Source organism: Pituophis catenifer, unplaced genomic scaffold (genome assembly GCF_029215685.1).
Source record: "Pituophis catenifer annectens isolate HBS135680 unplaced genomic scaffold, rPitCat1.0.hap2 SCAF_6, whole genome shotgun sequence".
Taxonomy (NCBI): Eukaryota; Metazoa; Chordata; class Lepidosauria; order Squamata; family Colubridae; genus Pituophis; species Pituophis catenifer.
The window spans coordinates 27,795,187-27,814,545 of NW_027256886.1; the positions used below are offsets into that span (position 1 = coordinate 27,795,187).

The 19,359-nt window shown below is 38.5% G+C and overlaps 1 protein-coding gene across 1 annotated transcript in view; it reads left to right on the plus strand.

Annotated features, from left to right (window-relative positions):
* The window catches only part of SLC9A9 (solute carrier family 9 member A9), a 260,985-nt gene that overhangs the window by 120,790 nt on the left and 120,836 nt on the right, over nt 1-19,359 (plus strand). The window contains exons 10-11 of the mRNA XM_070945808.1: nt 15,506-15,619; nt 17,980-18,091. Coding sequence (XP_070801909.1) covers nt 15,506-15,619; nt 17,980-18,091 — 226 coding nt within the window. The remainder of the gene's footprint in view (nt 1-15,505; nt 15,620-17,979; nt 18,092-19,359) is intronic.

Sequence of the window (19,359 nt, forward strand, 5' to 3'; positions counted from 1 at the left end):
TCTGCCAACCTAGCAGTTCGAAGCATGTAAAAAATGCAAGTAGAAAAATAGGGACCACCTTTGGTGGGAAGGTAACAGCATTCCATGCACCTTTGGCATTTAGTCATGCCGGCCACATGATCACAGAGACATCTTCGGACAGTGCTGGCTCTTCAGCTTTGAAATGGAGATGAGTACCGCCCCCTAGAGTCAGGAACGACTAGCACATATGTGCGAGGGAAACCTTTACCTTTACCCTTTCTAATATTTTTAACCTAAAATCTTCTCATTCCATTTCATCCTTTATCTATTAACAAATAATAAAGCCTCATCAGTGAGTCTTAATCAGCAAAGTAATAAGAGAGAAAATATGCACTATCTCTTCCGTCCACCCAATGTAATCCAATCAAGAGATGGCATTTTATATAAGAGCATAAGCAATGCACTGGTGGATTGGAATTCTGACCTATCTAGTTCAGCAATCTGTTCTCACAGTAGCCAACCAACTGCACAAGGAAGCCTAATGATTTCCCCTTCAAAGACAATGACATTGTCATCAAGGCTAAGAATCCTTGATGTCTGTGATTTCCAGTAATTGGTCCAAACCATGTTTGAAGCATTCAAACTGGTAGCTAGCACAACATCATAGTAAGGCCCCATCTTTGAAAAAAAGACCTATCTTTAGATACGACATCTGCTTTCCAAGCATGTAATATTATATTGATGCACTCCATCTTTGTGTTACATATATAATTGCTCTATAGAGCTTCCTGATGTAACCTTCTCTAGTATATAAGGACAAAGCAAACCTGCAGATAGGCAACATATAGCATTAAAGAAGCAAGATCTCAGTTAAACATGGCTCATAAGAGGCAGAAGATATCCTCCTAATCTGAATTGCTAATAGCCTTTTTATGTCAGACAAAATTTCTCTTGAAGGCCTTTGATTTATGTAAAGTATAAACATACCAGATGGTAAGTAGCCTTGTTAACCCTTATTTTCAAGTATATAGAGCATTTTACCTAGAGACAGATAGTTTCAAATTTTAGTCTAATCTCCCCTCTCTACAAAAGAACATACTGGGTAATTTATAAAGTTACAAGGATTAGATTTAAATCATCCACATGTCTTGAATATAGCTAGTGTCTGGAATAATTAAAAACAAATGATTTGCTGTTGCAAGGAGATTAACAGTCAGACATTTATTCTGTTTATTTGATTGGAAATGAGAAAAATGTGGATGTATGCCAAATATATCCTCTGAATAGATGTGCCAAAAGTTCTTAAAGAAACTGTAGTGGTTATCAGAATCTTTTACAAAAGTGTAGAAAACATACTTTTACACAAACCTATAGTAACCTTTCATTATCATATAGTGTATTAATTAGCCAAAAAATGTGTATATACATCAATACACAATGCTCTTGTGCATATTGAAATACATCCCATTCAATTCAAGGGGGGCAACATATCTTTCTAGATGAATTAACATAGCGATCTGCTAGAACACTAAAGCAGTGTAAGATTAAGGGAACTTTGGCGTAACTCAGAACATGCATACGCAGAATAAACAATTAAATTTTGCCGTTTTTCAGATCAGTGCTTCCAAATTTTAACATATTTTTACAAAAAGTAAATAAAAATAGGAGGAAACAAAGTTATTCATGTGCTGGAAGTGATGGGACCTAATATAAACTTGGTATACACAATACAAAATATGTGTTACTCAATATGGTAGCTGCCGAAAAAATAGAATTTCTGTACAGATAATAGTATACTATACTGTACTGTACTATACATATATTGTTAGCAGAAATATATCTATTTCTACTTATTTATTTAAATGTTTGTCTGTTAGGCTTTTCATAAAGAGTGGAAGGAGGAAAAAAAGTGCTGTGCACATTTTAGAATGGTATATACGGTATGCCATATTTTATGATATAAAAATATAGCATATTCCCAAATTATATTCCTTGTCACCCCTTTTGCTCTTTCAAACTGAATTCTGCCAAACACCTTCCCAATGTCTCACTGTAACTTCTATAGTTTTAGCTTTTACTCTTGACATCTTTTTCCTTACTAGAGAAAAAAAATCATTATTCTAATCATCAGACACAGATGGAATTTTCACACATACATTAAATAGCTCACAGAGCCACTCGATAAGCAGATCATATCCTTTTTTTAACGTTGCACTCTATACCTGCAGATATTTTTAAATCATTATCTTTTGTTAATTTTATTCTTCAACACTAGCATACGTTTCAGTTTAACTCTTTGACCTAACCTGAACTTTTGTATCATTCCTATCTATCTTTTCATGTTACCTAGCCAAAAAATTCCTCCTCATGGATTGAATTGCATTGATCAGAATTTTGCAGTTTTTCCTCTAATCCTATCTCTGGTTCCTGCATGGTTTCCAACTTTGGCATTGCAGTCTCCAAACAGAAGCAGCATATCTTGCTTCTATGTTCTGTCAATTTCAGATTGAATTTGACCCTCAAACTCATTAGTTTTGTCTTCATCTGTATCAATGGTTGAAGCATAAACTTGGATAACCATCATATTAATGGGGATATCCATAAAGTCTAATTGATAATAATCCAATAACTAAAGGACCATTTAGTTTTTGCTATATCCTTCCTGACTATGAATGCAATGCTGTTCCTTTTTCTTTCAATATTCTAAATATGATCTTATGACTGAAAGTGTCCAATTTCAGTCAATTTCTATTTGCTGATGCTTAACATGTTATTATGTAATTGACTCATCTTTCATTATGTTGTGTTTTCCCATATTCATGTTTTTCCCTTCCATCCATATTTGCACTGTAATTATCACTTAGCACTTTCAGGTTTTCTTTCTTGCATGTCATCATCAGCAACTAGATGTCCCAAAGGCTTGAATCAAGTCACATCATAAGCATCATTTTTACTCTGGAAGATATGCAACGTTCCTCAATAATGCATTGCATGACATCTGATCTGAGGGACCCATCATCTGTCACTATGCAGTCAATTATTTTATCTTGTCTAACTATGTGCTTTTCTTGGTCAAATTGGGATACCATTGCCTTTTCCCACATGCCATGAAATAATGGGATTGCCTTTGTCACTGAAATGATCCACCTATATCGCTGCTATCCAATATAGGTTCCTGTTTGCTTTAGTTTAGCAGCTGGGATAACCTTCATGCCTTGACTGACCTTGCTGGAATTATATTCTTAGCATACACTGCCACCATTTTTTATTTATCCCTCCTAGCATCTTCTAATCCCTGGTAAAAGTAAAGATGAAGGAGTCCCTGGGGATTTTACTCCACTAGTTATTGCAAATTCATTCATTCCATTCATTTATTAGATTTGTATACCGCCCTACTCCCGAAGGATTCAGGACGGTGAACAGGCACAGAATAAAACACATAAATACAAAAGTTAAAAAACATAATTAAAACCAAATTAAATAATTTCGCCCGAGACAATTAAAATTCCCAATAATTTAAAAACAAATTAAAATTTCAGTTTAAAAGATTTAAAAGAAAGGGGAGAAAATTAGGCCAGGCCGGCCTGCTGGAATAGGAGGGTCTTAAGAGCACAGCGGAAAGTGAGCAGATCCGAGATCCTCCATATCTCCGGAGGGAGCTCGTTCCAGATAGTAGGTGCCCCCACAGAGAAGGCCCTCCCCCTGGGGGCCGCCAGTTGACATTGTTTGGCTGACGGCACCTGGAAGAGCCCCTCTCTATGAGAGCGTACTGGCCGGTGGGAGGCTGTTTGTGGTAGTAGGTGGTCCCGTAAATAACCAGGTCCTAAGCCATGGAGCACTCTAAAGGTGGTAACCAAAACCTTGAAGTGGAAGACCACCGGGAGCCAGTGCAGCTCGCGCAGGAGAGGTGTCACATGGGAACACCATGTTGCTCCCATAACCACCCACGCGGCCACACTCTGCGCCAGTTGGAGCCTCAAGGGGAGTCCCATGTAGAGAGCATTACAATAGTCCAGGCGGGAGGTGACGAGGGCATGAGTGACTGTGTGTAGGGAGTCCCGATCCAGAAAGGGATGCAACTGGCGAATCAGGTAAACCTGATGAAAGATCCTCCCAGTCACGGCTGTCAAGTGCTCTTCTAAAGACAGCCGTGAATCCAGGAGGACGCCCAAGTTGCGAGCCCTCTCCGTGGGGGCCAGCGATTCACCCCCAATAGTCAGCGATGGTGTCAACTGACTATATCGGGACGTCGGAAACCACAGCCACTTGGTCTTGGATGGGTTGAGCCTGAGCCTGTTCCTCCCCATCCAGATCCGCATGGCCTCCAGACACCGGGACATCACTTCAAGGGCATCGTTGGGGTGGTCCAGGGTGGAGATGTACAGCTGGGTGTCATCAGCGTACTGGTGGTACTTCACCCCAAAACCACGGATGATCTCGCCCAGCGGCTTTACATAAATGTTGAACAAAAGGGGCAAGAGGAGGTTGGCAGGATCTGGGCCAAGAAAATGAACACTCACCCCATCGTTTGGCATTTGGGTCTCAAACCTGAGATACCAGCTTTCCAACTGACAAGCTCAGCATTGTAACTGCTGAGCCACCACACTGCCCTTCTATGCCCTGGATAAGGCAATATTTATTAATTTATTTTATTATTTAAAACATATAAATAAAAATATACAAATAAAAACATTTATTATTTAAAACATAAAACAGCACTTTTTTGGGGGGAGGGGAATCATCTATTCTCCTGTGCAAAGGAACATTGAAAACTCTAGCACAAGAAAATCATCAAGGATTAGCAGAGGCCCTCCAGAATTCAATGCAAGAGCCCTTTTACCCATATGTGTTCTTTTTTCATTCCACCAAGAAAAACGAACTGCAATCTTCATAAGGGGTAGAATAGTAAGATTTGAAGGAGTTTCTTTTCATGCTGGCAGTTTAATATATTTTTATCTGCATTGATTTTTTTTTTTTGGTCCCTAAATAGAACAGGGCTAGCAGTCCAAAGAAACATGTATCAGGTGCAATTGCTTCCAACTGGCTTTACAAAAGATTTCACTATATTTAAAATATTTTTAAATGTCCTTTAAATATTAATACCATTTTACAGATTGTTAAAGTGATAGTTCACACTACAGAAGTGGCAGATCCCTGTAACTTGCTTGGCAACAGTGAGATGTAATTTTTAAAAGTTGACCCAAATATACTCAATTCATTAGTCATAATCAAGTGTGAAAGAAAGATGACCATGCCCTTTTTCTCATTCTGAGAAGAAGATAGCCTTGGTGGGCTTATGAAGAGACTCTTAAAGGGTCAAAATGTGATTGAAACATTTATTTATTTATTTATTTATTTATTTATTTATTTATTTATTTGTCATATTTCTATGCCGCCCACTCTCCGAGGACTCTGGGCAGCTTACACCAAAGACAGTATACTAAATAGCATATTGCCCCCTAACAATCTGGGTCCTCATTTTACCACCTCGGAAGGATGGAAGGCTGAGTCAACCTTGAGCCGGTGAGATTTGATCCACTGATCTGTGAACTAGCAGTCAGCTGAAGTAGCTGCAGTACTGCACTCTAACCACTGCGCCACATTGGTTTCTGTGTGTGTGCATATCAGCATGTGATCAATGCAGTATTTTTGCTCTTTCTCCTCTATGCAACATTGTCTGCTTACTCCTTCCTGAAGGTAGTGTAGGGACATGGCAGCTTTACTTTCTTTGGAAATTTCAGAAGTCATTTTACTCAAAGCATCACTGAAGCAAATCAGCCCTTTGAACCTTTGCACAGTCTTAGCATACACAACACTCTAGCACTGTCAATAACATTATTGATTATTTTATTTCTGCAAATACGGTACTTAAGATCAGAACTGGGAAATTTCTGTTTTTTGAGTTTTGAATAGGATAAATGTTTAAGTCTTTTTTAAAAAATACAAGTTTTTAACTTAGAATACTGTTTAAATTTTTGTGCCTTGGAATGACAGAAAACTGCAACAGTCATGGTCAGAGAAGACATAAAAAGGAGGCTCAAGGACAGCTACTATAGCTGCCTACACCTAGCTTAGACTAACACCTACTGAGAGATTTGCATTGTTTGTATTGTGTTTGTTGAAGATTTAACAATTTTCTCATGAGTGCACAGATCTAACAACATTGTCTTTTTTAACTCATCCATATTTTTAAAATATAAAAGCATGAATTGAAATCCTGTTAAGTGTGGCTTCAAAGTCCCTTGTATATTGGAAGTGGTTTCATGTAGATCAGTGACCTTTCTTGGTGAGTGATTCTTAAATAAATTGTTCTAAGGTGAATATTTTGTTTCAGAATAATATCCACTTTCTAAATGTTAATTTAATCAGCTGTGGTGGGTCAGTGGTTAGAATGCAAGCTACTTCTGCTGACTGCTGGCTGCAGTTCAGCAGTTAAATTCTCACTGGCTCAAGGCTGACTCAGCCTGCCATCTAGAGGTGGGCGGCGCATGAATTAACAACCGGTTCGCTCAGCACCAAAAATGTGAGCGTGCGGAGTGCTTGCGGAGAACAGGAGGCGGAAACCAGGAGCAAATCCTGAAATAGTTTTTATAGGAAATCACCTCTAGCATTTCCACTGTAAAATAAAGGGGGGAGCCATTGTTATACTTGAGTGTGGAAGTGGCAGGATGGCTGTGCCATGCTGTCTGAAACTCATCTTTTCATGAAAAGTACCACTCAAGGCAGAGTAGTCTGCATTTAAAAGAATGACTCGCACAAAATAAACTGGATTCACTGCACTGTAATGGAGAAATGGGCAACGGAGCAGTTGGCATGCGGGAAGGAGGAAGCCGCTTTCCCTCTTTCTTCTCCCTGTTCCTCCTCCTTCCCTCATTTCCACTCCATTTCCCATTTCTCCATTTCTCCAGTGCCCAGGATTCACTTTGATAGCAGGGAGAGGGGTTAATTTAACAACCAATTCACCCAGGGTCAGGTTGGCTGTCGCATGAGACTCGTCCTGCATTTGCAGCAGAGCTGGAGGACGGGAATGGGCCATGCCTTCCACAACGGCCAACCTGAATCTGGGTAAACCGGTTGTAAAATTATTTGAAACCCACCACTGGGTAGTTCTGGATATTTTTGTAATATCTCACTTGCCTTATGCAGAACAATTTATCTTTGGATGTCATTATTTTCCATTTGTAGCTTTTTTGGCTTCTTGGGCCTTTCAGGACTAACGCAATATTAGTGTTCTGTTATAGTAATTTAGAATGTAACATCTAGCAGAAAAGTAATATTAGATTATGACATACCAGCAACAGGTGATAGCAGGTTTGTTTTTTAAATTAAGGACACAAAATCATTATCCTGAACTCAAAAGCTTGGCATAGAATGGATTTTGATATGTTAGGCTGAAAATTTTTCTTTCAGCAAATGGAAGATAAATAAATAAATTGTGTTCTATCTCTTCAGAAATAGAATTGATTGCCAGAGGTTAGGACTATAATAGCAAGACACAAGAAAATGTTATATTTATAAGATGCTTGGAGAGAGAATGAGATTGATTTTTTTTTCTTTTGAACCATGAACAAGTAACCTGTTCCATTAGTCCAAATATAGATGCAAAATAAAAAAAGGTAAACCATTTTTATCTTTTTATCTTAGTGATTTTGGGGCAACTGGCTTGGAATGAAGACATGACTTCTTTCTGATGAACACAGACATAGCAATGAATCCTTAAAACATTCACAGCTCTATCTGTCAGTTCAGTGGCGTAACAATAGAGAATTTGGCTTCAAACTGTGCCTTTCCTTTTTTTGAAATCTACTTTTCTGTGGTCCCATGTCTCAAATAAGTGTATCATTAGATACATGTATGGGAATTATGTCAAGTTTGAAAGATTTGAAATTCACTTGTACTAGCCCAGATTCTATTTTCTTGGGTCAGAAAGATTACATGCACCTTTCTTCACAAACTATAAGAAAGAACACCATAGCTAGTAACTTATAAATTTTTGTATGAGCATTCTCAGGTGCAAGCCATGGCCATGTTGGAAAACTCAGATAACAAATTTGTCACATACAAATGGCTACAAAGAAATTCAGTGAAGGAAGTCAATGCTTCTATAAATGGTTGTTATCCACTATCATATTACTCATATTGTTAGGGAGTTTTCCTAAGATTTTTTTTTAAATTATACCAAATTATCAAATAAACAAATGAATGTAATGACCACCACACATACACAAATAATCTTAAAATCGGATCCGGTTATCTGGTGATCCAGTTCAGCAACCTCAAAAACTTATGACCCTAACTCCACATTCAATTAAAGTCATAAGTCAAGAACTACTTGTATATAAACAGGGAGCACACCCTACCATTACTTGCACTGATGATATTACCTAGTTGACTAATGAAACATCTGCAAGCAACCAACCAAGTTCAAAGAGCACCAAGGACTCTACGGAGCGAATGAACAGAATCTGCATGCAGTCCCATCATCTCCCAAACATACAACTTGTGCCTATGATGGTTAAGATTGAGCTACAAAAATGAGGTGAAACAAATAACATTTTCACATCAAAAGGGAGAATCTCTTGTAAAAGAAAGAGAAGATTGAAATGCGCTATGGAGAGAGAAAGGTGGGAGCTGTAGTGTCAGGGAATGTAGATTTAAGAGCTGTAAGTGTTGTGATTCTGACCCCTGAGGCCAACTTATCGGAGGGAGAAGGCTCCAAACATGAAGAAGAGGAGTTGGCCAGGCCTCCTTCTACAGGACCCTCCTCTCTGGCAATGCCTCAGGTGTCTCCCGAAGAAGAAGAGATTGGTCAGGAGCCAGGTATCTCCTCGCAGTTGGACAGTGATGGAGATAAGTCTTGGCTGGATCCATGCCAGCATCGGAGAGACAGGTGCACGCAGCAGAAAAGGAGGCGTGCCAGAGATTAAGCTGAGTCACTGGACCACACCCCACAGGGGATAAAAGGGGGTGAGGTGGCCATTCAGACTCTGTGACGGACAAAACAAACTACTAGCAAGTCACATTGTATCTTTGAAACAACGTTATCTGCCTTGGATTTAATACGGACTGGATTTGACAATTCTTGAACTGTGTGTATCTTGTTTGGGTTTATCTGTCAGAGGAACAACCCCTCCCTCTGAGTAAAGTTATTGGCAAGCAGCTACTGGGTTGCTGCCAATCCTCTTATCGAAAGAATTTGTTGTCTGCTGGTTTTATTTAACCCCTGGCTATCTGTTTGTGTGCGTGTGTGAGACGGGGACAGAACAGCAAGCTGATGTAAGGTTGTGAGCAGAGGCAACTGAAAGCTGATGCAATGTGAATGAGGCAGCAGGGTTACTGCCACTTTAAGAAGCTGGGTAAGAAGCTGCCTATATAAGGGAAGCCATTAGAGGCGTCTCCCTTCTCCTCACGTTCCCTCTCATCATGTATCTCATTGCTCTCCTTGTGTCAGTAGATGTATGATAAGGTATTTACCACGTATAAGTCTGTATATATTTAGCTGTAAATAAAACCACTGTTAATTATCTAAAGGCTTTGTGTGCTGTGTGCTGTGTTTTGCCCCTGGGTTTATCTCATAATACTAGTCACGCTTCCTAAATTCTGACATGTAGTTAGAGAATAGGCAGAAAACATTGCTGGCAAATCAGATGGGTCTTAGACAGTGTTAGCTGATGAAAATATATGAATTTAGAATGGACTAAAGACCATTGAAAAGGGTTCCTGACTGAAGACAAGAACAACAGAGCTTCAAGGGTTCAGTGCACCCTGCATAGAATTCCTGAAGGCAAGAGAGGATCTCAAAATCAATACTCTGCTAAGTTTATCTGAATCCCTTGATTAGTTCTAAAGAGGATTGAATATAGCTTACTGACTTCAAAAGAAGAATTTTTTTACAGACTGAGAAATAGCTAATAATTGAATGGAAGAGTGGTGAGAGTCATAAAGTGATCTTCGTTTAATACATTCTTTATTTTGGCAGTTAAGCTAGAAAAAGGAAGGGGGATTTGAACTTCTGGTTTTTTATTTGCTTTAGCCACGTGCCATTTATAGAACTATATAACTGTAAAAGTAAACCTTCCAGAAAAAAAACCTTTTTTATTTTGCAATACTATAAAGAAAGAAAAAAATGAATTGATCCACAAGATAGTTATGGTGCACTGGGTTCTTACTTGCTTTTCACTTTGATGTTTGTCCATTCTGTTTGAAGAAGACCTTGATATCTAACAGGTTGTGTGGTCTGTCCACAATGTGTCCGCAGGTGGCTGATAAGGCCTATACAGGCACGAAATTTTCTGCCACATGTCGGGCAGACGTGTGGGCACAATTGCTGCAGCATTTGCAGCTCTGGCTTTGTGGAGTGCTCAATTCTCTTGTCCTATGGTTGTTCTTCAGATGTCTGGCAGCCTTGGTGGATCAGCATGTACCATGTCAATCAATCTTGTGCCAGGGTTTTCCAGGAGGTAGTGTCGATATCCAGGGACTTGAAGGCTTCAATGTGTCTTTGTATCACTTCCTTTGGCCCCCGTGGCCCCCATGTTCCATGAGACAGCTCACCATAGAGGAGCTGTTTAGGGATGCGAAGGTCTGGCATCTTTGCAACATGGCCTCCCCAGCATGCCTAGGGGAGAGGACTTCTATGTCTACCACTTTGTCCTGCCACCTTGTCCTGCATCTTGTCCTCAGAATTCTATGGAGGCAGGTCATGTGGATGTTGTTCAATTGCCTAGTGTGCTCCTGAAAACAGTCAAAGTTTTACTGGCATACATCAGGGTAGTTAGCATTACTGCGTGGTAGACTTTGAGCTTTGTAGCAAAGCTTATTCCACGGCGGTCCCACACATTGGTCAGTAGTCTGCCAAATGCAGAGCTTGCCTTGGCAATTCTTTAGTTGACCTCAATGTCAACTGTCACTTGGCACAGGTGCTGCCAAGGTATGTAAACTGGTCCACTGCTTTTGGACCAATCACTGTCCAATGTTTTTGTCCATTCACTGTGATGGTGGGCTCTTGGTGTTGGGCTTTCGGAGCTGGCTGATGCATCACTTTGGTCTTCTTTATGTTGATCAGGAGGCCAAAGTTGTCGCATGCTGCTGCAAATTTGTCTACAATGGCTTGCGTTTCCTGCTCTGATATAGGGCACAGTTATCAGCAAAGAGGAGGTCACGTAGCATAGTTTCCTTTATCTTGGATAGCCTGGAGTTAACCTGGAGTCTTTGCAGGTTGAACAATTTCCCATTGGTCCTGTATCTCAGGCTAAATCCCAAGGAACTGTTCTGGAAGATGTCTGACAGCATGTTGAAAACATTATGCTGAACAAGGTCGGTGCCACACCCTTGCTTGACATTTGTAACACGAAAGGCCTCTGAAGCTTCTCCATTGTCCAGAACATGAGCCATCATACAGTTGTGGAACTGATGTACCATCAGGATGAATCTATCAGGGCACCCAAACTTCGATATGATGCTACACAAACCTTCACAACTGACAAGCCTTAGTGAGATCCATGAAGGTGGTGTACAATTCAAAATTCTGCTCTTGACACTTCTCTTGGAGCTATCGGGCTGCAAAGATCATGTCCACAGTGCCACGCTGTTTGTGGAAACTGCACTGTGTCTCAGGTAATAAACCCTGTTCCAGGTGGTCAGTCAGGTAGTTCAGCAACACTTGTGCAAGGATCTTGCCTGCGATGGAAAGCAGTGATATTCCTCTATGATTATCACAGACTTGTTGATTCCCTTTCCTCTTGTAGAAGTGTATGATGGACGCATCTTTCAATTCCTGAGGAATGGATTCTTGATTCCAGAAAGACTGGAACAGCTGAGTGAGTTTGTTAACAAACACTGCACCACCATCCTTATAGACCTCTGCTGGGATCACGTCAGATCCTGGGGCCTTGCCACTGAACAGCTGGCTGAAGGCCTGTAGGGTTTTAGTCTTTGATAGTGAGGTGTCCAGGCTGTGGTTGATATCTAACTGTGGCATTCTGTTGATCACCTCATTGTTGATGGAAGATGGGCGGTTCAATACAGATTGGAAGTGGTCAGCCCATTGCTGTAAAATCAGTCTTCTCAGTGATGAGAGTTGTACCATCTGAGTCCAGTAGGGGGGAGATTCCTTAGGGCTGAGGTCCGTACAAGTATCTGAGGGCTTTGTAGAACCGTTTAGCATCATTTCTATCAGTAAACTGAATTTCATCTGCTTTGTACTCAACCAGGAGTCCTGCATCTTGTGAAGCTTGCTCTGTACAATCCTGCGGGTGTTGTTGAAGGCATTTTTCTTAGCTGTTGACGACGGGTCATTCTGATAAGCACGGTGAAGGTGATGCTTTTCAGCAAGTAGAGCCTTGATCTCTTCATCGTTTTTATCAAACCAGTCCTGCTGTTTCCTGTGTGGGGGTCCAAGAACCTTTAGCGCAGAAGAGTGTACAATATCCCAAAAGCGTTTCCAGTTCTTCTCAGCATTTCCCTCTAATTGCAGCTCTGAGAGTTGGTTGCCAAGATCTTCTGCTAGTGAAGCTGCTGTGTTGGGGTTCCTCAGTTTACTGACGTTGATCCGTTTCATCACAGCTTTGTTTCCCTGTGGACATCTCCTTGGCTTGATGTGAAAGCTTAATTTGGAGATGATGAGTCTATGGTCAGTCCAACAGCCAGCCCTTGGCATAGCCTTGGTCACCCTTACATCCTGTCTGTCTTTCCTTCACACAATGACATAATCAATAAGATGCCAGTGCTTGGCACATGGATGCACCCAGGATGTCTTTTTGTGAGTGGGTAGGCGAAAGATGGTATTGGTGATGATCAGATCATCATAATTTATAGTCATAGTCATAATTTATAGTCATAATCATGAATAGTCATAATTTTAAGTGTGACATCTTTTAAGTTGCTTCAAAAGTAGCTTTATCTCTCCCCCCTCCCCAGTCTTTCCTTTTCAAGCCTAAATATGTATGTTCGCTCATAGCATCAAAATTCAAAAAATATAGTGTGAAGTCAACATATCCACATTGCTGGAATCCTAAATATTCAATTGGAATTGCTGAGGACATGTTTTAATATCTATATAGTCATTCCAAGGATGATGCCATATTTGACCAGAAATAGCACATTAGTAATTTTCCATTTTGATCAACATGAAGAAAGTGAAGTATGTTGTCAGCTTCTTGTCTGGAGATAATTGTTTAATATATATCATAAAATAAGAACTCTCATATTAATATGGATGATTTCCCCATTTGGTTCTACTGGCTCTGAAGTTCACAAATGCTTCTCTGCTAAATAAATGCATTGGTGACTTACTTCCTTGAATCTAACCACTGTTAAATCAAAGTAGGTAAGACAAATTTATCTAAGAATTAGGTTAGTTTTCAATGTTTATCCTTTGACCATAGTTTAAAAAGCAGAGAGGTTGGGTTCATGTATCATATACCTATGACTATCATTAAGTGTTGTACCTTATGATTCTGGATGAACTTTAATGTACACTGAGAGCACATGCAGCAAGACAAATTCCTTGTGTGTCCAATCACACTTGGCCAATAAAAAATTCTATTCTATTCTATTCTATTCTATTCTATTCTATTCTATTCTATTCTATTCTATTCTATTCTATTCTATTCTATTCTATTCTATCATACTATATCATGAGATGGTTTGTTTGAGTTTTGCTTTGTCATTGTAAATCCAAATGTTGTGCTTTGTAAAACATAGTTTATAGTATAGCAGTATATGTCACTCACATCACCATATTCAAAAAACCATGACTTAAAATTATGAGTTAATATTAAGTGTAAACTTATTACTTTGAGCCTGTGGGACACATTTGCAAAGCGCTGGCAATTCCTAATGACATCCAGAAAACTCATGATATTAAGTCCAAATTGTCTACTTTTCCATAATAAAAGTCTGTAATCTCATCCTGTCCCTCCCTCCCACCCCCAAAGTGTGGTTGGCTTTCTGGAAATGTGTCAAGATGTGGTTTTTCCAACTGTATTATAAAACACACACACACACACACACACACACACACACACACACACCTCCTTTAAGGATAGACAGTCTGTTTCAGTCTGAGAGCTGTTTTTGCTGGGAGAGGATGGATACATAGATATGTGACATCTGCAGCAGGCAAGGTTATGGTGCAAAGAGACTAAAAATGAGAAATAATATATATGGACAGGATGCAATTTCCCAAGTACTCTGGATATTCCAAAAAATATTGTTATGCTTTAAATTTTTCCTGAAATTTAATATTGGTGCCATGTTAACATAATAACTTCATTACATACCACGTTGGACAAATAGCTTCCAGGTGTATTGGGGTGGGCACAGATGTTTGGTTTGTACTCAGAACAAAACATTTTGAATTGGCTGTGTTCCAAATGAACAGAATTTGAAAGGCCACATGAGTAGGTGGGATGGCAGGTCATGTGGCATGTTACCTACCGTTCAGCAGGCTGAAAAATTGGCCAGCTTTTGACAAAAACGTTTTTGAAAACATTCTTTAAAATCCCCATAGGAAACAATAGAAGTAATTGTTTCCTAAGGGAACTTTAAAAACTATAATTACAAAATAAAGTGATTTGTGCTAGGCAACTAGTGTTTCCATTATGATAAATCCTGTGGTAGTCGATAACATTTTAGATAGCATATGAAATGTGTACATTGACAATTTTATAAGATTGTCAACTGGTTTTCTAACAGCACAGCTATCCCTGTATTTTTGTATGCTTGTTAAAACACTTTTACAGATTTGAAGTGGGGCAGATAATGTGGCTTGATTAATAAAACAGGGAAAAAAGACTTTGCGCATTTTTATTCATATACAGAGTATGCTTGATACATGCTGCAGTAGAGAATAATGGCTATTATTTAAGCAGATTTTTACATTTACCTATTACTAGACATCCCATACCCTGTTGGGTCATCATTTCAGAGATATTTTCTTACCTAAATAGAAAAAAACATAATGACCCAGGGTAGGCAAACAAACATTGGGAACAGGAGTAACTTCTGACTTTCTACAAGCCTCAATATTGAGTCTCTTTGTGGGAATCTGGCAGGGAGCATCTTTCCTTTCCCTTCCCAGCAGGCAAGTAAGTGACTGCTTCTGGTTGGGGACGGAACAAGGGATTATGAGAGTGGCTAGGAAACTGTCACAGATTGTTGAAAATAAAGATCATGTTACCACAGTAGCCCAGTAGCAGCCAGTATTGCTGAAGCAGTCACAACTTTCCCAAATTTCAGTTCTTCGGAGTCTTGGATCCTGGATTTTGGACACAATTGTATGTAAAGTATTTGATTCAAAAAGTACTTGTTCTAGAATGCAGCATTTTGCCCAGTTAAATGTCATAACAAGAGTTTTAGTAGTATAAACTAGACTAAACTACCTGTTTGTCATATTGTTTATTGGAGCTTAATATTTTAAAAAATCTGAGCTGATTTGTGGATCATGAAATGAATGCCCAGTTTGATAAGTTTACCTTGTCCCAACTAGTATGCGTTCATTTACTTTAACCTAGGTAATAATTTTGTTTCTTTCTCATTTCAGTTGTTCGAGTTCATGAACTTTTTGGCTGAGAATGTAATATTTTGCTATATGGGACTAGCACTGTTTACATTCCAAAATCATATTTTCAATGCTCTATTTATATTTGGAGCATTTGTATCCTTTGTTCAAGTAATAGGAAATGCATAGTACAGCAAACATATGGTTTTTATTTTCATGATGAACAGATAAATTGTATAACTGGAAACATAAACTAGAACCCAGAGATCTCAATGCATATATAAAATGTTGATGCTGTTTATTTTTTTTCAGTGCAAGAATAGCCCATTCCTCCTCATACAATTCCTAGGAAGTGAAGATATACTCTTGGCTTTACTTCTGACATAGGCATATTGCATGTCCCATGTTTGAAGACCACCGTTGGATGCATGGTCATTGGATAAACTGATACATGAACAACTGCTTGAACACTGATGTCTCTAAGTTAAAAACATTAATGATATGCATGTGCTGTTATAATGATAATGAATTTCATTACTATTATTATTAATTATGTGCCATCGAGTCATTGCTGACTTTTAGTGATCACATAAATTTTCTCCATGATGATCTGACCTAAACCTGATATTTAGGTCTCCTAATGGTGTATTCATCACCTATGTTATTGGGTTAACCCATCTTGCTGATGGTCATCCTCTTCTTCCCTTTCTTTCCATCTTTTCCAGAATTAGAACTTTCTGCAGAAATAGGACTTCCTAATATGTCCAAAGTAGGATAATTTGAGCCTAATCATTTTTGCCTTGAGTGAGAACCCTGGATTGTTTGTTCAATGAGTTATTTTTGTTTGTTGGTTTTCTTAGCTGTCCATAGTATTCTCAGGAATCAAACTCAGAACACCAAAGTTCAAAAGCATCAATACTCTTTCTTCTTGTTTCTTCAAAGTCCAACTTTTGCTTTAATAGAATGTCACAGAGAATACCATAGTTTGCACAGTTCTGATCTCTGAATGTATAGACACACCACTGCATTTAAATATATTTTCTAAGGGCTTCATGGCTGCTCTACCAAGAATTAGTCTTTGGTGTATTTTTTGACTGTTTTTCCTTTGCTGGTGATAGTTAATCCTAAAAAGCAGAAGCAATCTACCAATTCAATATCTTCACTGTTAATTCTAAGGCTAGTTCTTCTGTTGTCATTAATTGGGTCATCTTTATGTTTAATTTTAGTCCCACTTTTTTTTCCTTTTGCTCCTTAACTCATTACTAGAATTTGCAGATTCTTTGCATTTTTGGCTATCAGGGTACTGTCAACAGCATGATACATATTATTGATATTTCTTCCTTATTCTAACATCATCCCTTTCAATCCATTTTCTCTTAATATATTCAGTACATAGAGGGTGAATAAATAAGGGGCAAGTATACACCCTTGTTTAACTTATTTACCAACCTAGAAGTAGTTTCTTTAACCATGTTCTGTACATACTATGCATCCCTGACCTGTATATAAATTTCTCATGAGGACAATGATATGTTTTTTTACCATTTTTCTGAGCCTATTCTACAGCTTGATGTGATCAACACAATCAAAGCCCTTTTTATAATCAATAAAGCATTTAGTGACTTCTTTTTGATATTCTTTGGCTTTCTTATTTTCCAGCATGTATCAGCAAAAACATCTTATGTTTCTTGGCCTTTTCTAAAAGCATTTTGAAAATCTGGCCCCTCTTTTTTCATGTAGGACTTAATCTGCATTGAATGAAGCATTATTTTACTTGCACCTGAGATTAAGGATATCACATAATAGTTTGCATACCCTGTTAAGGTTCCCCCAGACTCCCACCATCTCTTTTTTTTTCTTTAATGTAGATTGACCTCTTCCAATATGTTGGCCCCTGTGTCATTCTCAGATTTCTTGGCTCAGCTTGGTTAGAATATTTACTGATTCTTATTTTTATTAATATTGGATTTTTTAATCTCATTTTTTTATATATTGGTCAAGACAGCCAACATACTGAACCTAATACTCCTATCTCCTATTCACAACAATCATGTAAAGTGGGTTGGGCTGAGAGAGAATGACTGGCCGAAAATCACCCAGCTGACTTTCAGGCCTAAGGGAAGCCTAGAACTTACAGTCACCTGGTTTTTGGACAAGCAATCTTAACTACTACATCAGTTGGCTCTCTTCTTTTTTTTTCTTTTTTTTTTTGGACATCTAAAAAAACTATAGTGAAGATTTCTCAGAGATTTAGGGACAAAGCATGCACTTAAAAAAGATGGAATATGAATTTAGATTTAATATGTTCAAGAAAGAATTATAAAGATTATTTTAAAAAGTAAGATGCTAAAAGAAAGAGCAGACTGTGAATAGCGATCAAAATATTGTATTTTTCCTACTCCATTTCCATCTAAACTCACAATTCTGCTTCTGAGTTAAATAATATTGATTAATCTTGGTCTTATATCATACAGTCCTTCCTTATTTTTCTCAGCTTCTAATCCCAAATGATGTAGGTGGCAGTTTTTATAGCAAGAGCCTGTAACATATATCCAATTTCATTTATTTTGAACGTGGGCCGAAAACAAAAAATTCCAAAGAACTTTCAACATATGATGATGTTCTCAGGTAAGCTGATTGTTTCTACTATGATACAAAAAGAAACCCCAACCTCACTACTAGCTAATATAAATAATATATTTTATGCCTTAGATTTGTAATTTTTTAAAAGGAACACAAAAATAAACAGAAATATTATCACCATATTACTTGTTCAGAGATGCTTTTTCCAAAAGGCAAATGGATTTTCTTAGGGGTTTTTTTTCTTTGAAAATGTTTTGTTTCTTATCCAAGAAGCTTCTTCAGTTATAACTGACTGGTAGGGAATGGAAGAATTTATATTCTTTGCAGTCATCTGGTCAGTCATTAGGTCTTTGACAGTCACTGAGACCACTTGGGGGTTTATCTGAATTTAGAATAACGGAGTTGGAAGAGACCTTGGAGGTCTTCTAGTCCAACGCCCTGCCCAGGCAGGAAACCCTACACCACTTCAGACAAATGGTTATCTAACATCTTTAAAATTTCCAGTGTTGGAGCATCTGCATTCTAAGAGTCATGTGAATCAGAGTATAAATTGTGTGGAACCTTCTTGGAACTGCTGAAAGAACTGCATTGTAAACAGGAGATACAGTTAGTGGATACAGTCCGTCCCCCTCTGTTGAAGGCTGTTCAATTTTAACATAGATGGTCTCTGACTCTTCTTACAAATCAGTGGTCCTCTTGGTCCAGAATGTGAACTTTGCTTCTGCCTTCCTTAATGTGTACTACACAGTCCAGGAAGGCTAGATTATTTTCCTTGAATGTGAGAACTTAATGTTGCAGTCCACAAAATTAATGTATTTGAAGGATTCCATCTTAACAGAAAGATGTTAAGGAAAATAGTCTAGTCTTCCTGGACATTAAGGAAGATAGAAGCTTCAACAGAAAATCCACGCACAGAGATCAGTATTTGAATCATCCACTGGATTACACACTTGGAGTAATCAGAACCCTATACCACCAGGCTGAAGATTTGCCTACCAGCAAAGAGAGAAAAGAGAAAGAACAAAAACACATTAAGGAAGCCCTCAGAAAGATTATCTTAACAAGGCCTTCATCAATTTCACAAAAAGATCACAGCAGAAGTTCTTTCAAAGCAGACAAAGAAATGGAACAACATTGCCATTCCATGCATTGCAGGAATATCTGAAAAGCTCAGGAGGATTTTCAGCCAATGCAATATACAAGTGTGTTTTAAACTCAGGAATATATTAAGGCAGAAACCTGTCCACCCCAAGGACAAAACAAACTAAACAATGTATTATATGCAGTTCAATGCAGTGAGATATGTGTAAACC